The 21,251-nt window shown below is 50.2% G+C and overlaps 1 protein-coding gene across 1 annotated transcript; it reads right to left on the bottom strand.

Moving 5' to 3' along the window:
* Window positions 1–20,949, bottom strand: LOC137319507 (GPN-loop GTPase 1-like; the record flags this gene model as incomplete). Its single annotated transcript, XM_067981650.1, has 9 exons — window positions 1–467; window positions 1,580–1,693; window positions 1,790–1,886; window positions 8,972–9,011; window positions 9,567–9,649; window positions 16,408–16,554; window positions 17,152–17,197; window positions 20,043–20,137; window positions 20,871–20,949. Coding segments are annotated over 9 exons (787 nt in total), but the record flags the coding sequence as incomplete, so codon positions are not given.
* Between the last annotated feature and the right edge of the window lie 302 nt (window positions 20,950–21,251).

Here is a 21,251-nt window from a genome sequence, read left to right as displayed (position 1 = left end):
GAGTTTTAATTGAATAACAAGCTTTATCTCTAAAATAAACAGTCAAAATCCATGATTTGTGAAGTTACAGATAAGAGCAGACTCAGATCTTGAGGTGGATAGGATCAGGGTTGTTGCTGACACCTCATTGCCTGATGTTCGCGAGGGGCACATGACATCACCTCCTGCCAGTGTGGGTCTGAGCAGGGTCCAGGCAGCCTGAGCCAGACAGCACCAAGAGCCGAGTGTTGGCAAAGAGTCAGCACCTCCGTCCTTGGCGCGATCCTGCTCCCCGCAGGGTCACACTGCTGAGCCCAGAGGATTCCAGAAGAGCTGAGGATTGCTGCATGGTGAAGGTACTCAGACATTGCCTCCGCTCCTGGTCCTATCGCTCGCCTCCCCTCACTCATCGGCTGGAGTTTGGTTTCTGCATTTTCTCTGCTCCAGGTACCTTCTGAAGGCAGGTTCCTCGTTACTCTCCTCCGTCTCTGTACGAAGAAAGGAAAGAGTCAGATTGACCATGACAGACTGGCAGAGCAGTCAGCAGAGACACCCACAGCCCGCAGGCAATCCCAGAACCCCGACCTCCAGATCCCCCGAACCCCCAGCCAACACAAGGCATGGTTTTTAACAACTTGGCGCCCCCCCTGCCCCACCCCCCGGGCCGAGAGATCCCCCCCGCCCCACCCCCCGGGCCGAGAGACCCCCCCGCCCCCCCTGCCCCACCCCCCGGGCCGAGAGATCCCCCCCGCCCCCCCTGCCCCACCCCCCGGGCCGAGAGATCCCCCCCGCCCCCCCTGCCCCACCCCCCGGGCCGAGAGATCCCCCCCGCCCCCCCTGCCCCACCCCCCGGGCCGAGAGATCCCCCCCGCCCCCCCTGCCCCACCCCCCGGGCCGAGAGATCCCCCCCGCCCCCCCTGCCCCACCCCCCGGGCCGAGAGATCCCCCCCGCCCCCCCTGCCCCACCCCCCGGGCCGAGAGATCCCCCCCGCCCCCCCTGCCCCACCCCCCGGGCCGAGAGATCCCCCCCGCCCCCCCTGCCCCACCCCCCGGGCCGAGAGATCCCCCCCGCCCCCCCTGCCCCACCCCCCGGGCCGAGAGATCCCCCCCGCCCCCCCTGCCCCACCCCCCGGGCCGAGAGATCCCCCCGGCCCCCTCCCCCTCCCCCCGGGCCGAGAGATCCCCCCCGCCCCCTCCCCGGGCCGAGAGATCCCCCCCGCCCCCTCCCCCTCCCCGGGCCGAGAGATCCCCCCTCCCCCCCCCGGGCCGAGAGATCCCCCCTCCCCCCCCCGGGCCGAGAGATCCCCCCTCCCCCCCCCGGGCCGAGAGATCCCCCCTCCCCCCCGCCCGCGGCCCTCCTCCCCGGGCCGAGAGATCCCCCCTCCCCCCCGCCCGCGGCCCTCCCCCCCCCGGGCCGAGAGATCCCCCCTCCCCCCCCGCCCGCGGCCCTCCTCCCCGGGCCGAGAGATCCCCCCTCCCCCCCGCCCGCGGCCCTCCCCCCCCCGGGCCGAGAGATCCCCCCTCCCCCCCGCCCGCGGCCCTCCTCCCCGGGCCGAGAGATCCCCCCCTCCCCCGGCCCTCCCCGGGCTGGGACTCTTACTTTGATGATCCAAGTCGTCGGTGTCTGACTCGACTTCCTCATCCTCCTCGTCAGCAATTCCTCGGGTCAGGATCAGGCCAGAGGAACTGGGCTCCACATCACCGGCAGGATTCCCTTGGAACAAAGGGTCAGTCACAGAACATTCAACTGCTGGGGTATAGGGAGGGGGTCAGGGAGTTCCTGCTGTGCAGATACACAGGTCCCACTTACCACTGACACGAATGTGGCTGGAATCCACGGCGACGCTCCCCATGTCTGTCCGTAACTGCTCCAGCTGCTCCTCCCGCTTCTTCACCTCGGCCTCAGCCTGGAACACACAGGAGCGAACGAGAGATTATGCAGTCCAGCCATGGCCCGGGGGAGCAAAGAGCGAGAAGGGACGGAGAGCAAGAGCGACAGAGGCAGAACATTCTGGAGGGGGGAGGGTGTACAGCCAGAGGTCGTGGTCCATATCGGTACCAACAACATAAGAGGGATGAGGTCCTGCAGGCAGATTTTAGGAAGTTAGGAAAGAGATTAATAAACTGGACCTCAAAAGGTGGTAATCTCTGGATTACTCCCAGTGCCACACGCCAGTGAGTATAGGAATCGGAGGATAAGACAGGTTAATGCGTGGCTGGAGGAATGGTGCAGGAGGGAGGGCTTCAGATTCCTGGGGCATTGGGACCGGTTCTGGGGAAGTGGGACCTGTACAGGCCGGACGGGTTGCACCTCAGAGCTGGGGCCAATGTCCTCACGGGAAGGCTCACTAGTGCTGTGGGGGAGGGTTTAAACTAATGTGGCAGGGGATGGGCACCAGGATGTAGCATTGGAAAGGAGAAACAAGGTGCACAAAGGACTGGGAAAGAAAGATAGCACTAGAGTAAGTAATAGGACGGTATTAGATGGGATCAGACTAAGAATACAAGAAGGCCTAAGATAGGTTTACGGTGCATGTGTGTAAACACACGAAGTGTGGTAAACAAGGTTGGTGAGCTGCAGGCGCAATTAGCCACATGGGAATATGATGTTGTGACGATAACGGAGACCTGGCTCAAAAAAGGGCAGGATTGGGTACTAAGTATTCCTGGATACAAGGTGCTCAGGAAAGATAGGAAAGGAAAGGAAAGAAAGGAGGGGGGTGGCAGTATTGATTAAGGAGAATATTGCAGTGCTGGAGAGAGATGATGTCCTGGAGGGTCAAGGACAGAATCTATTTGGTTAGAGTTAAGAAACAATAGAGGTGCCATTACACTACTGGGAGTATTCTATAGGCCACCAACTGGTGGAAAGGAGATAGGGGAGCAATTTTTAAAAATTATTCGTTCATGGATGTGGGCGTCACTGGCGAGGCCGGCATTTATTGCCCATCCTTAATTGCCCTTGAGAAGGTGGTGGTGAGCCGCCTTTTTGAAGTGCTGCAGTCCGTGTGGTGAAGGTTCTCCCACAGTGCTGTTAGGAAGGGAGTTCCAGGATTTTGACCCAGCGATGAAGGAACTGCGATATATTTTCAAGTCGGGATGGTGAGAGACTTGGAGGGGAACGTGCAGGTGGTTTTGTTCCCACGTCTTCCCTTGTCTTTCTAGGCGGTAGAGGTCACGGGTTTGGGAGGTGCTGTCGAAGAAGCCTTGGAGAGTTGCTGCAGTGCAGCCACTATGCGCCAGTGGTGAATGGGGTGCCAATCAATCGGGCTGCCTTGTCCTGGATGGTGTCGAGCTGCACTCATCCAGGCAAGTGGAGAGTATTCCGTCACACTCCTGACTTGTGCCTTGTGGATGGTGGAAAGGCTTTGGGGAGTCAGGTGGTGAGTCACTCGTCGCAGAATACCCAGCCTCTGACCTGCTCTTGCAGCCACAGTATTTAAATGGCTGGTCCAGTTAAGTTTCTGGTCAATGGTGACCCCCAGGATGTTGATGGTGGGGGATTCGGCGATGGTAATGCCGTTGAACGTCAAGGGGAGGTGGTTAGACTCTCTCTTGTTGGAGATGGTCATCGCCTGGCACTTATCTGGCGCGAATGTTACTTGCCACTTATCAGCCCAAGCCTGGATGTTATCCAGGTCTTGCTGCATGCGGGCACGGACTGCTTCATTATTTGAGGGGTTGCGAATGGAACTGAACATTGCGCAATCAGCGAACATCCCCATTTCTGACCTTATGATGGAGGGAAGGTCATTGATTAAGTAGCTGGAGATGGTTGGGCTTGTGACACTGCCTTGAGGAACTCCTGCAGCAATGTCCTGGGGCCGAGATGATTGGCCTCCAACAACCACTACCATCTTCCTTTGTGCTGGGTATGACTCCAGCCACTGGAGAGTTTGCCCCCTGATTCCCATTGACTTCAATTTTACTAGGGCTCCTTGGTGCGCCACACGGTCAAATGCTGCCTTAATGTCAAGGGCAGTCACTCTCACCTCACCTCTGGAATTCAGCTCTTTTCTCCATGTTTGAACCAAGGCTGAAATGAAGTCTGGAGCTGAGTGGTCCTGGCGGAACCCAAACTGAGCATCGGTGAGGAGGTTATTGGTGAGTAAGTGCCGCTTGATAGCACTGTCGACGACACTTTCCATCACTTTGCTGATGATTGAGAGTAGACTGATGGGGCGATAATTGGCCGGATTGGATTTGTCCTGCTTTTTGTGGACAGGACATACCTGGGCAATTTTCCACATTGTCGGGTAGATGCCAGTGTTGTAGCTGTACTGGAACGGTTTGGCTAGAAGCGCAGCTAGTTCTGGAGCACAAGTCTTCAGCACTACAGCCAGGATGTTGTGGGGGCCCATAGCCTTTGCTGTATCCAGTGCACTCAGCCGTTTCTTGGTATCACGTGAAGTGAATCGAATTGGCTGAAGACTGGCTTCTGTAATGGTGGGGATATCGGGAGGAGGCTGAGATGGATCATCCACTCGGCACTTCTGGCTGAAGATGGTTGCAAATGCTTCATCCTTGTCTTTTGCACTCACGTGCTGGACTCCGCCATCATTGAGAATGGGGATGTTTGCAGAGCCTCCTCCTCCCGTTAGTTGTTTAATTGTCCACCACCATTCACGGCTGGATGTGGCAGGACTGCAGAGCTTTGATCTGATCCGTTGGTTGTGGAATCGCTTAGCTCTGTCTATAGCATGTTGCTTCCGCTGTTTAGCATGCATGTAGTCCTGAGTTGTAGCTTCACCAGTTTGGCACCTCATTTTTAGGTACGCCTGGTGCTGCTCCTGGCATGCTCTTCTACACTCCTCATTGAACCAGGGTTGATCCCCCCCTGGCTTGTTGGTAATAGTAGAGTGAGGAATATGCCGGGCCATGAGGTTACAGATTGTGCTGGAATACAATTCTGCTGCTGCTGATGGCCCACAGCGCCTCATGGATGCCCAGTTTTGAGCTGCTGGATCTCTTCTGAATCTATCCCATTTAGCACGGTGATAGTGCCACACGACACGTTGGATGGTGTCCTCATTGTGAAGACGGGACTTCACCTCCACGAGGACTGTGCGGTAGTCACTCCTACCAATACTGTCATGGACAGATGCATTTGCGACAGGTAGATTAGTGAGGACGAGGTCAAGTAAGTTTTTCCCTCGTGTTGGTTCGCTCACCACCTGCCGCAGGCCTAGTCTGGCAGCTATGTCCTTTAGGACTCGGCCAGCTCGGTCAGTAATGGTGCTACCGAGACACTCTTGGTGATGGACATTGAAGTCCCTCACCCAGAGTACATTCTCTGCCCTTGCTACCCTCAGTGCTTGCTCCAAGTGGTGTTCAACATGAAGGAGGACTGATTCATCAGCTGAGGGAGGGCGTTAGGTGGTAATCAGGAGGTTTCCTTGACCATGTTTGACCTGATGCCATGAGATTTCATGGGGTCCAGAGTCAATGGTGAGGACTCCCAGGGCCACTCCCTCCTGACTGTATATCACTGTACCGCCACCTCTGGTAGGTCTGTCCTGCTGGTGGGACAGGACATACTCAGGGATGGTGATGGAAGAGTCTGGGACGTTGGCTGAAAGGTATGATTCTGTGAGTATGGCTACGTCAGGCTGTTGCTTGACTGGTCTGTGGGACAGCTCTCCCAATTTTGGCACAAGTCCCCAGATGTTAGTGAGGAGGACTTTGCAGGGTCGACTGGGATTGGTTTGCCTTGGTCGTGTCCGGTGCCTAGTGGTCCGATGCCGGGTGGTCCGTTTGGTTTTATTCTTATGACTTTTTTTAGCGAGATTTTACAACTGAGTGGCTTGCTAGGCCATTTCAGAGGGCAATTAAGAATCAACCACATTGCTGTGGATCTGGAGTCACATATAGGCCAGACCGGGTAAAGGCGGCAGGCTTCCTTCCCTAAAGGACATGCAGGGAGATTACAGAGAGGTGCAAAAGCTATAGAGTAGTGATAACTGGGGTCTTCAACTATCCTAATATAGAATGGGATAACAATATAAGGGGCAAAGAGGGGGAGGAATTTTTGAAGTGCGTTCAGGAGAACTTTCTTGATCAGTACATTTCCAGCCCAACGAGGAAGGAGGCATTGTTGGACTTGGTTCTGGGGAATGAGGTGGGCCAAGTGGAGCAAGTGTCAGTGGGGGAGCATTTAGGGAAAGCGATCATAGTATAAGGTTTAGATTAGTTATAAAAAAGGAGGAGCAATCTAGATAAAAACACTCAATTGGAGGAGGGCCAATTTCAGTGGGATGAGAACGGATCTGGCCCAGGTAAATTGGAATCAAAGATTGGCAGGCAAAACTGTAATTGAACAGTGGGCGGCCTTTAAAGAGGAGATGGTTCGGATACAGTCTAGGTACATTCCCAGGAGGGGGAAAAAGGTAGGGCAACTAAAGCTAGACCTCCCTGGATGATGCAAGACAGAGAGAGTAAGATGATGCAGAAAAAGGGGGCGTATGACAGATGTCAGGCTAATAACACAAGTGAGAACCAGGCTGAATATAGAAAATTCAGAGGGGAAGTGAAAAAGGAAATAAGAGCGGCAAAGAGTATGAGAATATACTGGCGGCCAACATAAAAGGGATTCCAAAAGTCTTCTATGGGCATATAAACAGTAAACGGGTCGTAAGAGGAGGGGGTGGGACCAATTAGGGACCAAAAAGAAGATTTACTCTTGGAGGCAGAGGGCATGGCCGAGGTATTAAATGAGTACTTTGCATCTGTCTTTACCAAGGAAGAAGATGCTGCCAAAATCACAGTAAAAGATTTAGTCGAGATACTGGATAGGCTAAAAAAAATTGATAGAGGTACTAGAAAGGTTAGCTGTACTTAAAGGAGATAAGTCACCATCCAAATGGGATGCACCCAGGTTGCTGAGGGAATTAAGGGTGGGAATTGCAGCGGTACTGGCCATAATCTTCCAGATATCCTTCGATAAGGGGGCGGTGCCAGAGGACTGTAGAATTGCAAATGTTACACCCTTGTTCAAAAAAGGGTGTAAGGATCCATCTCGGCCTCCTCCCGATATCCCCACCATCACAGAAGCCAATTTTCAGCCAATTCGATTCCCTCCATGTGATATCAACAAACGGCTAAGTGCACTGGATACAAAAAAGGCTATGGGCCCAGACAACATCCCGGCTGTAGTGCTGAAGACTTGTGCTCCAGAACTAGCCGCGCCTCCAGCCAAACCGTTCCAGTACAGCTATAACACTGGCATCTACTCGACAACATGGAAAATTGCCCAGGTATGTCCTGTCCACAAAAAGCAAGACAAATCCAATCCAGCCGATTACCGCCCCATCAGTCTACTCTCAATCATCAGCAAAGTGATGAAGGTGTCGTCAACAGTGCTATCAAGCAGCACTTACTCACCAATAATCTGCTCACCGATGCTCAGTTTGGGTTCCGCCAGGACCACTCGGCTCCAGACCTCATTACAGCCTTGGTCTAAACATGGACAAAAAAGCTGAATTCTAGAGGTGAGGTGAGAGTGACTGCCCTTGACATCAAGGCAGCATTTGACTGAGTGTGGCACCAAGGAGCCCTAGTAAAATTGAAGTCAATGGGAATCAGGGGGAAAACACTCCAGTGGCTGGAGTCATACCTAGCACAAAGGAAGATGGTAGTGGTTGTTGGAGGCCAATCATCTCAGCCCCAGGACATTGCTGCAGGAGTTCCTCAGGGCAGTGTCCTTGGCCCAACCATCTTCAGCTGCTTCATCAATGACCTTCCCTCCATCATAAGGTCAGAAATGGGGATGTTCGCTGATGATTGCAGTGTTCAGTTCCATTCGCAATCCCTCAGATAATGAAGCAGTCCGAGCCCGCATGCAGCAAGACCTGGACAACATCCAGGTTTGGGCTCATAAGTGGCAAGTAACGTTCGCGCCAGATAAGTGCCAGGCAATGACCATCTCCAATAAGAGAGAGTCTAATCACCTCCTCTTTACATTCAACGGCATTACCATCGCTGAATCCCCCACCATCAACATCCTGGGGGTCACCATTGACCAGAAACTTAACTGGACCAGCCATATAAATACTGTGGCTACAAGAGCAGGTCAGAGGCTGGGTATTCTGCAGCAAGTGACTAACCTAACTCCCCAAAGCCCTTCCACCATCTACAAGGCACAAGTCAGGAGTGTGATGGAATACCCTCCACTTGCCTGGATGAGTGCAGCTCCAACAACACTCAAGAAGCTCGACACCATCCAGGACAAAGCATCCCGCCTGATTGGCACCCCATCCACCACCCTAAACATTCACTCCCTTCACCACCGGCGCACAGTGGCTGCAGTGTGTACCATCCACAGGAGGCACTGCAGCAACTCGCCAAGGCTTCTTCGACAGCACCTCCCAAACCCGCGACCTCTACCACCTAGAAGGTCAAGGGCAGCAGGCACATGGGAACACCACCACCTGCACGTTCCCCTCCAAGTCACACACCATCCCGACTTGTAAATATATCACCGTTCCTTCATCGTCGCTGGGTCAAAATCCTGGAACTCCCTTCCTAACAGCACTGTGGGAGAACCTTCACCACACGGACTGCAGCGGTTCAAGGCGGCTCACCACCACCTTCTCAAGGGCAATTTGGGATGGGCAATAAATGCTGGCCTTGCCAGTGACTCCCACATTCCATGAATGAATTAAAAAAAAAGGATAAACCCAGCAACTACAGGCCAGTCAGTTTAACCTCGGTGGTGGGGAAACTTTTAGAAATGATAATCCGGGACAAAATTAATAGTCACTTTTACATGTGTGGATTAATGAAGGAAAGCCAGCACGGATTTGTTAAAGGAAAATCATGTTTAACTAACTAAGACACAGACAGAGAGGGCGGGCTGGGGGGAGAAGAGAGAGCAGGATCCACAGGCTGACAAGGCAGAAGGAGAGAACTCAGAGAATGTAACCCTCATGGCACAGGCCTCAAATTGTGAATGGAACCAATCCCCCCGCCGCCCCAGTGTGAATGCTTCACTCACCAGTTCCTGTTGCAGCCTCTCGTAATGTGGTCGATACTCACTGTGGGGAGACCGGCAGAGTTTAATTAACCAGTGTGACCGGCCACTCCCAGTAACATCGTGACAGCCCAACCTCCCGCCCCACCCCCAAACATCGTAGCAGCCCAACCCCCCACTCCAACACTCCCTATCGTAGCAGCCCAACCCCCCACTCCAACACTCCCTATCGTAGCAGCCCAACCCCCCACTCCAACACTCCCTATCGTAGCAGCCCAACCCCCCACTCCAACACTCCCTATCGTAGCAGCCCAACCCCCCACTCCCCAACATCGTAGCAGCCCAACCCCCCACTCCAACACTCCCTAACATCATAACAGCCCAACCCCCCACACCCCGTAACACGCACCCCGACACGCTCTAACTACCCAGTACTCTGGGTGTGGAGGTACCAGGGCCCAGAGTCGTACCCAGTACTCTGGGTGTGGAGGTACCAGGGCCCAGAGTCGTACCCAGTACTCTGGGTGTGGCGGTACCAGGGCCCGGAGTCGTACCCACTGTCCCCCTGCCCACTCGCATCGTTACCCCAAACGTTACTCAGCAAAGTCGAGAAGCTTACGTTTCATACTCCACCGCTGCCTCAGTGATGTGCTGGACTAAGTCGTCCATCCCGGTCCCTGTCACCGCCGATACACCAACCACCTGATGGAAACAACAATGGTTAGAGAAAGTCCCAACCTCCGAGGCCAAGCCTGGTGGCCCAGCCCCCACCCACTCCCGAACCCTACAGGGGCACAGGTCCCCAACCACTGCCTGGGTCATAGGAACATAGGAACAGGAGTAGGCCATTTAGCCCCTCGTTGGTTGGCAAAAAGCTATCTATCTCAGATTTAAAATTAGCAATTGAGCTAGTATCAATTGCCATTTGTGGAAGAGAGTTCCAAACTTCTACCACCCTTTGTGTGTAGAAATGTTTTCTAGTCTCGCTCCTGAAAAGTCTGGCTCTAATTTTTAGACTGTGCCTCCTACTCCTAGAATCCCCAACCAGCGAAAATAGTTTCTCTCTATCCACCCTATCCGTTCCCCTTAATATCTTATAAACTTCCATCAGATCACCCCTTAGCCTTCGAAACTCCAGAGAATACAACACCAATTTGTGTAATCTCTCCTCGTAACTTAACCCTTGAAGTCCGGGTATCATTCTAGTAAACCTACGCTGCACTCCCTCCAAGACCAATGTGTCCTTCCGAAGGTGCAGTGCCCAGAACTGCTCTCAGTACTCCAAGTGTGGTCTTTTTTTATTCGTTCATGGGATGTGGGCGTCGCTGGCGAGGCCAGCATTTATTGCCCATCCCTAATTGCCCTTGAGAAGGTGGTGGTGAGCCGCCTTCTTGAACCGCTGCAGTCCGTGTGGTGACGGTTCTCCCACAGTGCTGTTAGGTAGCGAGTTCCAGGATTTTGACCCAGCGACAATGAAGGAACGGCGATATATTTCCAAGTCGGGATGGTGTGTGACTTGGAGGGGAACGTGCAGGTGGTGTTGTTCCCATGTGCCTTCTAGGTGGTAGAGGTCGCGGGTTTGGGAGGTGCTGTCGAAGAAGCCTTGGCGAGTTGCTGCAGTGCATCCTGTGGATGGTACACACTGCAGCCACTGTGCACCGGTGAAGGGAGTGAATATTTAGGGTGGTGGATGGGGTGCCAATCAAGCGGGCTGCTTTATCTTGGATGGTGTCGAGCTTCTTGAGTGTTGTTGGAGCTGCACTCATCCAAGCAAGTGGAGAGTATTCCATCACACACCTGACTTGTGCCTTGTAGATGGTGGAAAGGCTTTGGGGAGTCAGGAGGTGAGTTACTCGCCGCAGAATACACAGCCTCTGACCTGCTCTCGTAGCCACAGTATTTATATGGCTGGTCCAGTTAAGTTTCTGGTCAATGGTGACCCCCAGGATGTTGATGGTGGGGGATTCGGCGATGGTAATGCCGTTGAATGTCAAGGGGAGGTGGTTAGACTCTCTCTTGTTGGAGATGGTCATTGCCTAGCATTTGTCTTGCTGCATGCGGGCTCGGACTGCTTCATTATTTGAGGGGTTGCAAATGGAACTGAACACTGTGCAATCATCAGCGAACATCCCCATTTCTGACCTGATGATGGGGGGGAAGGTCATTGATGAAGCAGCTGAAGATGGTTGGGCCAAGGACACTGCCTTGAGGAACTCCTGCAGCAATGTCCTGGGGCTGAGATGATTGGCCTCCAACAACCACTACCATCTTCCTTTGCGCTAGGTATGACTCCAGCCACTGGAGAGTTTTCCCCCTGATTCCCATTGACTTCAATTTTACTAGGGCTCCTTGGTGCCACACTCGGTCAAATGCTGCCTTGATGTCAAGGGCAGTCACTCTCACCTCACCTCTGGAATTCAGCTCTTTTGTCCATGTTTGGACCAAGGCTGTAATGAGGTCTGGAGCAGAGTGGTCCTGGCGGAACCCAAACTGAGCATCGGTGAGCAGGTTATTGGTGAGTAAGTGCCGCTTGATAGCACTGTCGATGACACCTTCCATCACTTTGCTGATGATTGAGAGTAGACTGATGGGGCGGCAATTGGCCGGATTGGATTTGTCCTGCTTTTTGTGGACAGGACATACCTGGGCAATTTTCCACATTGTCGGGTAGATGCCAGTGTTGTAGCTGTACTGGAACAGCTTGGCTAGAGGCGCTGCTAGTTCTGGAGCACAAGACTTCAGCACTACAGCTGGGATGTTGTCGGGGCCCATAGCCGTTGCTGTATCCAGTGCACTCAGCCGTTTCTTGATATCACGTGGAGTGAATCGAATTGGCTGAAGACTGGCTTCTGTAATGGTGGGGATATCGGGAGGAGGCAGAGATGGATCATCCACTCAGCACTTCTGGCTGGAGATGGTTGCAACACTTTAGCCTTGTCTTTTGCACTCACGTGCTAGACTCTGCCATCATTGAGGATGGGGATGTTTGCAGAGCCTCCTCCTCCCGTTAGTTGTTTACGACTGGATGTGGCAGGACTCTATGACTCTATGACTGCAGAGCTTTGATCTGATCTGTTGGTTGTGGAATCGCTTAGCTCTGTCTATAGCATGTTGCTTCCGCTGTTTAGCACGCATGTAGTTGTAGCTTCACCAGGTTGGCACCTCATTTTTAGGTACGCCTGGTGCTGCTCCTGGCATGCTCTCCTACACTCCTCATTGAACCAGGGTTGATCTCCTGGCTTATTGGTAATGGTAGAGTGAGGAATATGCCGGGCCATGAGGTTACAGATTGTGCTGGAATACAATTCTGCTGCTGCTGATGGCCCACAATGCCTCATGGATGCCCAGTTTTGAGCTGCTAAATCTGTTCTGAATCTATCCCATTTAGCACGATGGTAGTGCCACACAACACGTTGGATGGTGTCCTCAGTGCGAAGACGGGACTTCATCTCCATGAGGACTGTGTGGTGGTCACTCCTACCAATACTGTCATGGACAGATGCATTTGCGACAGGTCGATCGGTGAGGACAAGGTCAAGTAAGTTTTTCCCTCGTGTTGGTTCGCTCACCACCTGCCGCAGGCCCAGTCTGGCAGCTATGTCCTTCAGGACTCGGCCAGCTCGGTCAGTAATGGTGCTACCGAGCCACTCTTGGTGATGGACATTGAAGTCCCCCACCCTGGTCTAACCAGGGTTTTGTATAGCTGCAGCATAACTTCTGCCCCCTTGTACTCCAGTCCTCTAGATATAAAGGCCAGCATTCCATTAGCCTTATTGATTATTTGCTGCACCTGTTCATGACACTTCAACGATCCATGTACCTGAACCCCTAGTTCCCTTTGGACATCCAGTTTTTAACTTTTTACCATTTAGAAAGTACCCTGTTCTTTCCTTTTTTGATCCCAAGTGGATGACCTCACATTTGCCACAGTTTTGCCCATTCACCTAATCTATCAATATCCCTTTGTAATTTTATGTTTTCATCTACACTGCTTACAATGCCACCAATCTTTGTGTCATCGGCAAACTTAGATATGAGACTTTCTATGCCTTCATCTAAGTCGTTAATAAATATTGTGAATAATTGAGGCCCCAAGACAGATCCCTGTGGGACTCCACCAGTCACATCCTGCCAATGTGAGTACCTACCCATTATCCCTACTCTGTCGCCTTTCGCTCAGCCAACTTCCTAACCAAGTCTGTACTTTTCCCTCCATTCCATGGGCTTCTATCTTAGCTAACAGTCTCTTATGTGGGACTTGATTAAATGCCTTCTGGAAGTCCATATAAATAACATCCATTGACATTCCCCTGTCCACTACTTTAGTCACCTCTTCAAAAAATTCAATCAGGTTTGTCAGGCACGACCTACCTTTCACAAATCCATGCTGGCTCTCTGATTAACTGAAAATTCTCGAGGTGTTCAGTCACCCTATCCTTAATTATAGACTCCAGCATTTTCCCCACAACAGATGTTAGGCTAACTGGTCTATAATTCCCTGGTTTCCCTCTCTCTCCTCTCTTAAAAAGCAGTGACATGTACAATTTTCCAATCTAGAGGGACAGTTCCTGAATCTAGAGAACTTTGTAAGATTATAGTTAGGGCATCTGCAATGTGCTCACCTACTTCCTTTAAAACCCTGGGATGGAAATCATCTGGTCCTGGGGATTTGTCACTCCTTAGTGCTATTATTTTCTTCATTACTGTTGTTTTACTTATGTTAATTTTATCGTGTCCCTGTCCCCGATTCAATATTAATTTTCTAGGGATTTCTGGCATGCTATCCTCTTTTTCTACTGTAAATACTGAGGCAAAGTAATTATTCAACATGTCTGCCATTTCCCCATTGGCAATGACAATATCCCCACTTTCAGTTTTCAAGGGGCCAACACTACTCCTGACCATCCTCTTTTTCCTAATGTAACTATAAAAGTTCTTTGTATTGGTTTTGATATCCCTTGCAAGTTTCTTTTCATACTCTCTTTTTGTAGCTTTTATTATGTTTTGTGACCCTTTGTTGATCTTTGTATCTTTCCCATTCGCCAGGATCTGTGCCATTTTTTGCCTTTTTGTATGCCCTTTCCTTATGTCTTATACTGTCCCTTACCTCTTTAGTTGTCCATGGCTGTTTTTTTTGGCAAGTAGAGTTCTTGCCCCTCTGGAGTATAAACCGATTCTGTATCACGTTAAATGTTTCTTTAAACATTTCCCACTGATCATCAGTCGTTTTACCCATTAACAGATTTGCCCAGTTTACTGTGGACAGTCTGTGTCTCATCCCATTGAAGTCGGCCTTACCCAAGTCTAGAATCTTAGCAGTTGATTCTCTTTTTTCCCTTTCAAACACTCCATTGAACTCGATCATGTTATGATCACTATTGGATAGATGTTCACGCACAGTTAAGGTGTTAACTAAATCTAAGGAATCTTACAACACCAGGTTATAGTCCAACAAATTTATTTTAAAATCACAAGCTTTCGGAGATTATCTCCTTCGTCAGATGAATGAGTGAAAAGGTTCTCAAATCGCATATCTTATACTATGTCGGGACAGCATCACACCAATCAAAAGGTGTCGTTGTTATTCAAACAGGCCAGTCACGGAGAACAGCACGTCCCAGTACACTGGATATACATTGTGTCGATTACACAGGCAGGCAGAAACTAAATCTGGCTCATTACTCATTACTCAATCTAGTACGGCTTGCCCCCTTGTTGTCTCCAGGACATACTGCTGTAGAAAACTATCCCGGACACGCTCAAGAAATTCACTACCTTTCTGACAGTTTCTAGTCTGCTTTTCCTAATCTATGTGAAGGTTAAAGTCCCCCATTAAGACCACTATGCCTTTCTTACACGCTTGTCTAATCTCTGCATTTATACAATCTAGCACTTCAGAGCTGCTGCCAGGGGTCCTATATACAACTCCCACTATAGTCTTAGGTCCTTTCCTATTTCTCAATTCAACCCATAAGGTCTCTGTTGTCTGCTTACCTCTCGTTATATCCTCCTTTATCATTGAAGCGATTTCATCTCTAATCACTAAGGCTACTCCTCCCCCTCTCGGTTAATCCCGGGGATGAGGGGGTGGACATATGAGGAGAGGTTGAGTAGATTGGGACTCTACTCATTGGAGTTCAGAAGAATGAGAGGCGATCTTATTGAAACATATAAGATTGTGAAGGGGCTTGATCGGGTGGATGCGGTAAGGATGTTCCCAAGGATGGGTGAAACTAGAGCTAGGGGGCATAATCTTAGAATAAGAGGCTGCTCTTTCAAAACTGAGATGAGGAGAAACTTCTTCACTCAGAGGGTGGTAGGTCTGTGGAATTTGCTGCCCCAGGAAGCTGTGGAAGCTACATCATTAAATAAATTTAAAACAGAAATAGACAGTTTCCTAGAAGTAAAGGGAATTAGGGGTTATGGGGAGCGGGCAGGAAATTGGACATGAATTTAGATTTGAGGTTAGGATCAGATCAGCCATGATCTTATTGAATGGCGGAGCAGGCTCGAGGGGCCGATTGGCCTACTCCTGCTCCTATTTCTTATGTTCTTATGTTTTCTCTATCTCTCCTGTAGACCTTATAACCTGGTATATTTAGTTCCCAATCCTGACCATCCTGCAGCCATGTCTCAGTAATAGCTATCATGTCATACCCTCCAATTTGAATTTGAACCTGTAGTTCATTTAATTTATTCCTTATACTCCGTGCGTTTGTTTATAGAACTTATGCCATAGCATACAAGGCTACGGACCAAATGCTGGAATATGGGATTAGAGTAGACAGGGCTGATGGCCGGCGCGGACACGATGGGCCGAAGGGCCTCTATCCGTGCTGTATAACTCTATGACTCTAGTTGGGCCACACACCCTAGCCTGACCTTCAGCTTTGATGCTGGGTTAATCGCCTTACGCCTTCTAGTTTTCACGTTATCTGTAGTGCCAAAGTACATTCTCTGCTGCTCTACACTTTTCCCTTTCACTTGTTCTTGAACAACTATTTGTACTGTAAATTTCCCCTGGGTCTTCCCCTCTCTTGCTGCTTTCAACTTTACTCTGTTCTGACTCCCCGCTCAGGTTCCCATTCCCCTGCCACTCTAGTTTAACCTCCCCATCAGCAGTAGCAAACCCCCCTGCGAGGATATTAGTCTCGGGTCTTCATGTGTAACCCGAGATGGCCAGTCTCGTTATGATATCCAACCATGGGGGTAGAGGGGCATCAGTGCGGACTCCCATCCTCTTCTCACCCAATGTCTGCATCAAAGACCGGGGTTGGGGGGGGGGGGGGGGGGGGGAAATGGAGGAAAAAAAGAAACGGACCGGGGTAGGCTCCTCCTCTAATCCAGCACAGATCATTAGACAGAAGGAGTGAAAACTGGGGAGATGAGGAAGGCGGAGGTGGGTAAGAGATGGACTAGAGGCAGACAGAGAATGTGCAGATATACAGCATTGAACTCACCCGCAGATTGCTGTAGAATTCATCCAGGACAAGACTCATGGAACGGGTCAGATTACTGACAAACGTCGTCTCCTGGTTCAGTGCGTCCTGAAAAGTTTCAAAATCCTTCATCCACTCCACGGCAAAGCTGTGATCCACGATATCAATCTACAATCACACCCACAGCAACAAAGGTACTTTACTACAGCGAGTGGGTAGAGGAGGCTGCCATGTATTACAAACCAATTGTTCATACCTTAATCCGCAGCCGCACCATCTCCCCAACCCCACCTTCTCACCATACCCCTCAAATCCCACCTACCCACTACTCTCTCTCAAGTGGCCCATCAAACACTTCCTGGGCAGGTACAGTACAGGTTAGATACAGAGTAAAGCTCCCTCTACACTGTCCAATCAAACACTCCCAGGGCAGGTACAGCACAGGTTAGATACAGAGTAAAGCTCCCTCTACACTGCCCCTGAATGTGCCTGAGCCCCATCCTTGCGAGAGTGATTCCCTACTGTACAGTTGGATATTTCCTATTTACCACATCAGCCACCTCGTGGCCTCCCAGTGACTTTTGCCAACTTGGTGCCTTTTTAACTGGATTGAGACTCTGTCAGACTGAGTTCATGCTGGTCCTTTACAGCCAGCAGAACAGACCTTAATCCCCTGTCTAGGATGCATCTGAATGCAGGTTCCAGAGGTGGAAGGTCAGTGTGTGAACCCCTGCATTGCCCCAACTTGGTTGCACCAATTCTTACCTTATTCATGACGACAATGAAGGGTAGTCTGGTCTTGTAGAGGATACTGAAAGGGGAGAGAGTGACATTACTGTCTAACTCGGACTCATCGTAGACCCAGGAACTGTACAACTCAACCCATTCACTGAAGGGGTTTACACTGAGTCAATATGAGTAGAGATCAGATTGTTACATTAGTGGAGTTGTTCTACTGACCCCCGAACTGTGGGAGGGAAATCTGTCGACAGATCAGAGAGATGTGTAGGAATAACAATTATTGTTGGAGATTTGAATTCTCCCGCTCATTGATTGGGACAGGGAGAGAGGGAATGGAAATCCTAAAATGTGCAGGATTTCCAAATAGAAAGAAGAAAGTTAGTACAAAAACAAGGGCACCAGATTGGATTAGGGCAGATTTTAGAAAGACGATAAATGAGCTGACAGGTGAGGTAGAAAGAGAAATGGGTACACGGGATTGTAGGGCAACAATGAGATATTGTTCAAAAGGAGACTGCAAAGTTGGTTAATATATACCATTAAAAAATTAGACTACTTCAAGTTTCAGAATGCCGTGGATAAAGAGAGGTTAGAAGCAAATTAAATTGAAAAAAGAGGGTATATAGGACCTACAGGTATGTAGAATAAGAGTATGAGAAAATAAGGTAAGAGTATCAGAAGAGACAAATATTAAAAAAGAATGGTTAGGTATTGTACAAATGTATAAAGGAATTGTGAAATGTGAGGTGGGACTCCTGAGAGGAGAGGATAGGACAGCCAGTTAGTGGAGGATAAGCGGAAATTGGTGGGATATTTAACAAGTTTTTCACTTCAGGATATTGGGGAGGACGTAAATCCTGAAGTGAGATGAGAGAGACTATAATGAATAAAAGGAAAGAATTGGAGAGGTCAGTTAAGCTACAGGAGGACAAAGTGCTGGGACCTGATGGGATAGATCCAAGGATCCTGTGGGAAATGGAAGAAATAGCTGAGGCCCCAGAAAATCTATTTCAGGGTTCTATTGAGAGTGGGTGTGTGGAAAGTGACCAATGTAATATCCAGTTTCAGAAAGGGAGAGAGATCCAATCCGGGTAATTACAGGTCAGTTAGTTTAACATCTGTGGGAGGGAAAATTTGGAATATAATTAAAGGTGAAATGACTAAATGTTTAGAGAGAAAACAATTAGAAGCAGCTAACACGGATTTCAGAATGGAAGATTGTATTTGAGAAACCTGCCGAGTTCTTCAAGGAGGTTCCAGATGTGGTGGATGGGGAAATGCAGTGGATGTGGTTTACATGGACTTTCAGAAAGCATTTGACAAGGGACCATGCAGGAGACTATTGGAGAAGATTAAGGTGTGGAATTAAGGGAGGGGGAAAAAATTGGATTAAAAACTGGTTAAATGGAAACAGGGAGAAGTTATGGGCAGTTTCTGTGAGTGGTTGGAAGTGGGTAGCGATGTTTTACTGGATTCTAGAGAAAATACAGCACAGAAACAGACCCTCGACCCAGCCAGTCCATGTTGGTGTTTATCCTCCATACGAGCAGTATCCTAATCCCATGTTCCGCCCTGTTCCCATATCCCATAAGACCACAAGAGATAGGAGCAGGAGTAGGCCATTCGGCCCCTCGAGCCTGCTCCGCCATTCAATGAGATCATGGCTGATCTGATTTTTACCTCAACCCCACTTTCCCGCCTTTTCCCCATATCCTTTGACTCCCTTGCGGATCAAAAATTTGTCTAACTCAGCCTTGAATGTATTCAATGACTCAGCCTCCACAGCGTTTTGGGGTAAAGAATTCCAAAGATTCACGACCCTCTGGGAGAAGAAATTCCTCCTCATTTCTGTCTTAAACGGGCGACCCCTTATCCTCTTTCCTTCAACTATCTATCTAACCTATTCTTAAAACTGGCATGGTCTCTGCTTCAATCACTAACTCCACAGTGAATCCCACAGCCTCACAACCCTGTGTAAAAAAGCTTCTCCTGCTCTGTCCTCAATCTCTTACATTTAATCTTGTACCTATGTCCCCTCATTCTAGAGCCCTCACTGGAAACACACTTTCTATCTACTGTCCTAGCCCTTCATAATTTTAAACATCTTTATCAAATCACCCCTTAACCTCTCCTGTTTTAATGAAAACAACCTCAATTTTTCAGTATTGGTATTTTCTCATACCAGGCAGCTTCTTGGTGAATCTGCTCTGTACCCTCTCTATTGCTTCAACATCCTTCCTATGGTGTGGAGCCCAAAACTGCACTCCAACTGTGGTCTTACTATGGTTTATATAGATTCACCATTACATCTCAACTTTTATATTCTATAAATCCCTGGATTCCAATAGCTTTTTATGATCTTATCCACTTGAGGAGCTGCTTTTAATGTTGTGAACCTGAACCCCAAAACCCCTCTGCTCCCCCACATCACCAAGAGCAGGGGAGTTCTCCCCGGTGTCCTGGCCAATATTTATCCCTCATTCAACACCTAAACACATTATCTGGTCATAATCTCATTGCTGTTTGTGGGATCTTGCTGTACGCAAATTGGCTGCCGTGTTTCCCACATTACAACAAAGACTTCACTTCAAAAGTACTTCAACGGCTGTAAAGTGCTTTGGGATGTCATGATAGGCACTGTCTAAATGCAAATCTCTCCCCCAAAGTAAAATTAAAACTTTTATTGTTTTAACTAAAATGTCCCACCTCACACTAGACAGACAGACATTGAATTTCAACTGTCACTTTTTTACCCATCTTCTCAACGTCCCCTTCCAGATTCCTTTAGTCCTCAATTATTCACTCTGTCTCCTATTTTAGTATTATCTGTAAATTTGGGCACTCTAGCCCTATATCCAAACCACTGATGTCCACAATGAACAGTTCCTACACTAATACACATGCTGGGGTCCTACCTGCATGCGTACAGCATGTTAGACATGAAGGTGACCGGGTTTGTGCTGCGTGATGTGTCCATCACATAGATGACGACTGTAGAGAACGTGGCGGCCTGTGAGGAAGATCAGTGTAAATGCAGGAGACACATTCAGGTTCAGGTTCAGGCTGCACCAACAGCCCCGTGGGGGGTTCCATACCACAGGTTATGGGGAGAGAGCGAGCGCCAGCAGGCCCACCCACTCATCCCATTCCAACTACATCTGCCCAGCCCACACCACATCCAACCCTCAATTGCCGAGGGATCTCCGCAATTACAGGCTCATTCCAGAGTGGGCCTCCTCCCCGCTTCCCCCCCCGCCAGCCCCGCGTCCGCCCAGCCCCGCCCCGCCCCCTCGTCCCCCCTCCCCACCCCCGCGTCCCCCCAGCCCCGCCACCTCCGCGTCCCCACGACCGCCCCCTCTCCGCGTCCCCACGACCGCCCCCCTCCCCCACGATCCCCCCCCCCCCACGATCCCCCCCCCTCCCCCACGATCCCCCCCCTCCCCCACGATCCCCCCCCCTCCCCCACGATCCCCCCCCCTCCCCCACGATCCCCCCCCCTCCCCCACGATCCCCCCCCCTCCCCCACGATCCCCCCCCCCTCCCCCACGATCCCCCCCCTCCCCCACGATCCCCCCCCCTCCCCCACGATCCCCCCCCCTCCCCCACGATCCCCCCCCCACACTCCCAAGGCAGCTACCGCAGGAGTAGGTGGATTGCGTGGTCAGTAAGCGGAACCACTGATTGGACATAAGCTGATGATTGTTGTTGGATTTGAGAGCTCCATTCTGTGTTTTAACACCTACCAAAGCTTCTGTGATAATGGTTCCAGATGCTGACCAGGTGAAAACTTCAATCTGTCCAGGAGTGTCTATCAGAACAAACCTTGAAAAGAGTGGGAACACCGACTCATTAATCAAGGGAGAACAATCCCAGCTTCTCCGGTCTTTTATACTTTTATGGCTCTATTTATGAAGCCCAGGATCCTGTTTGTTTTTTTTAAAAAACACCCACATTGTCAGGAAAGGGCTCATCAGATGGCACTCCTATTGATTCCTCTTCATATTAATTTCTGTATATTAACTGTGAACTGTGTCCAGTAACCTTTCAATTGTAGCTGATCTCACTGGCAGTTTAATTATCCCTTTGATATAAACGGGACCTGTAACTAACGTAACAAGTTCTTG

Source organism: Heptranchias perlo, unplaced genomic scaffold (assembly GCF_035084215.1).
Source record: "Heptranchias perlo isolate sHepPer1 unplaced genomic scaffold, sHepPer1.hap1 HAP1_SCAFFOLD_853, whole genome shotgun sequence".
Taxonomy (NCBI): Eukaryota; Metazoa; Chordata; class Chondrichthyes; order Hexanchiformes; family Hexanchidae; genus Heptranchias; species Heptranchias perlo.
This window is presented reverse-complemented; position numbering and strand designations above follow the sequence as displayed.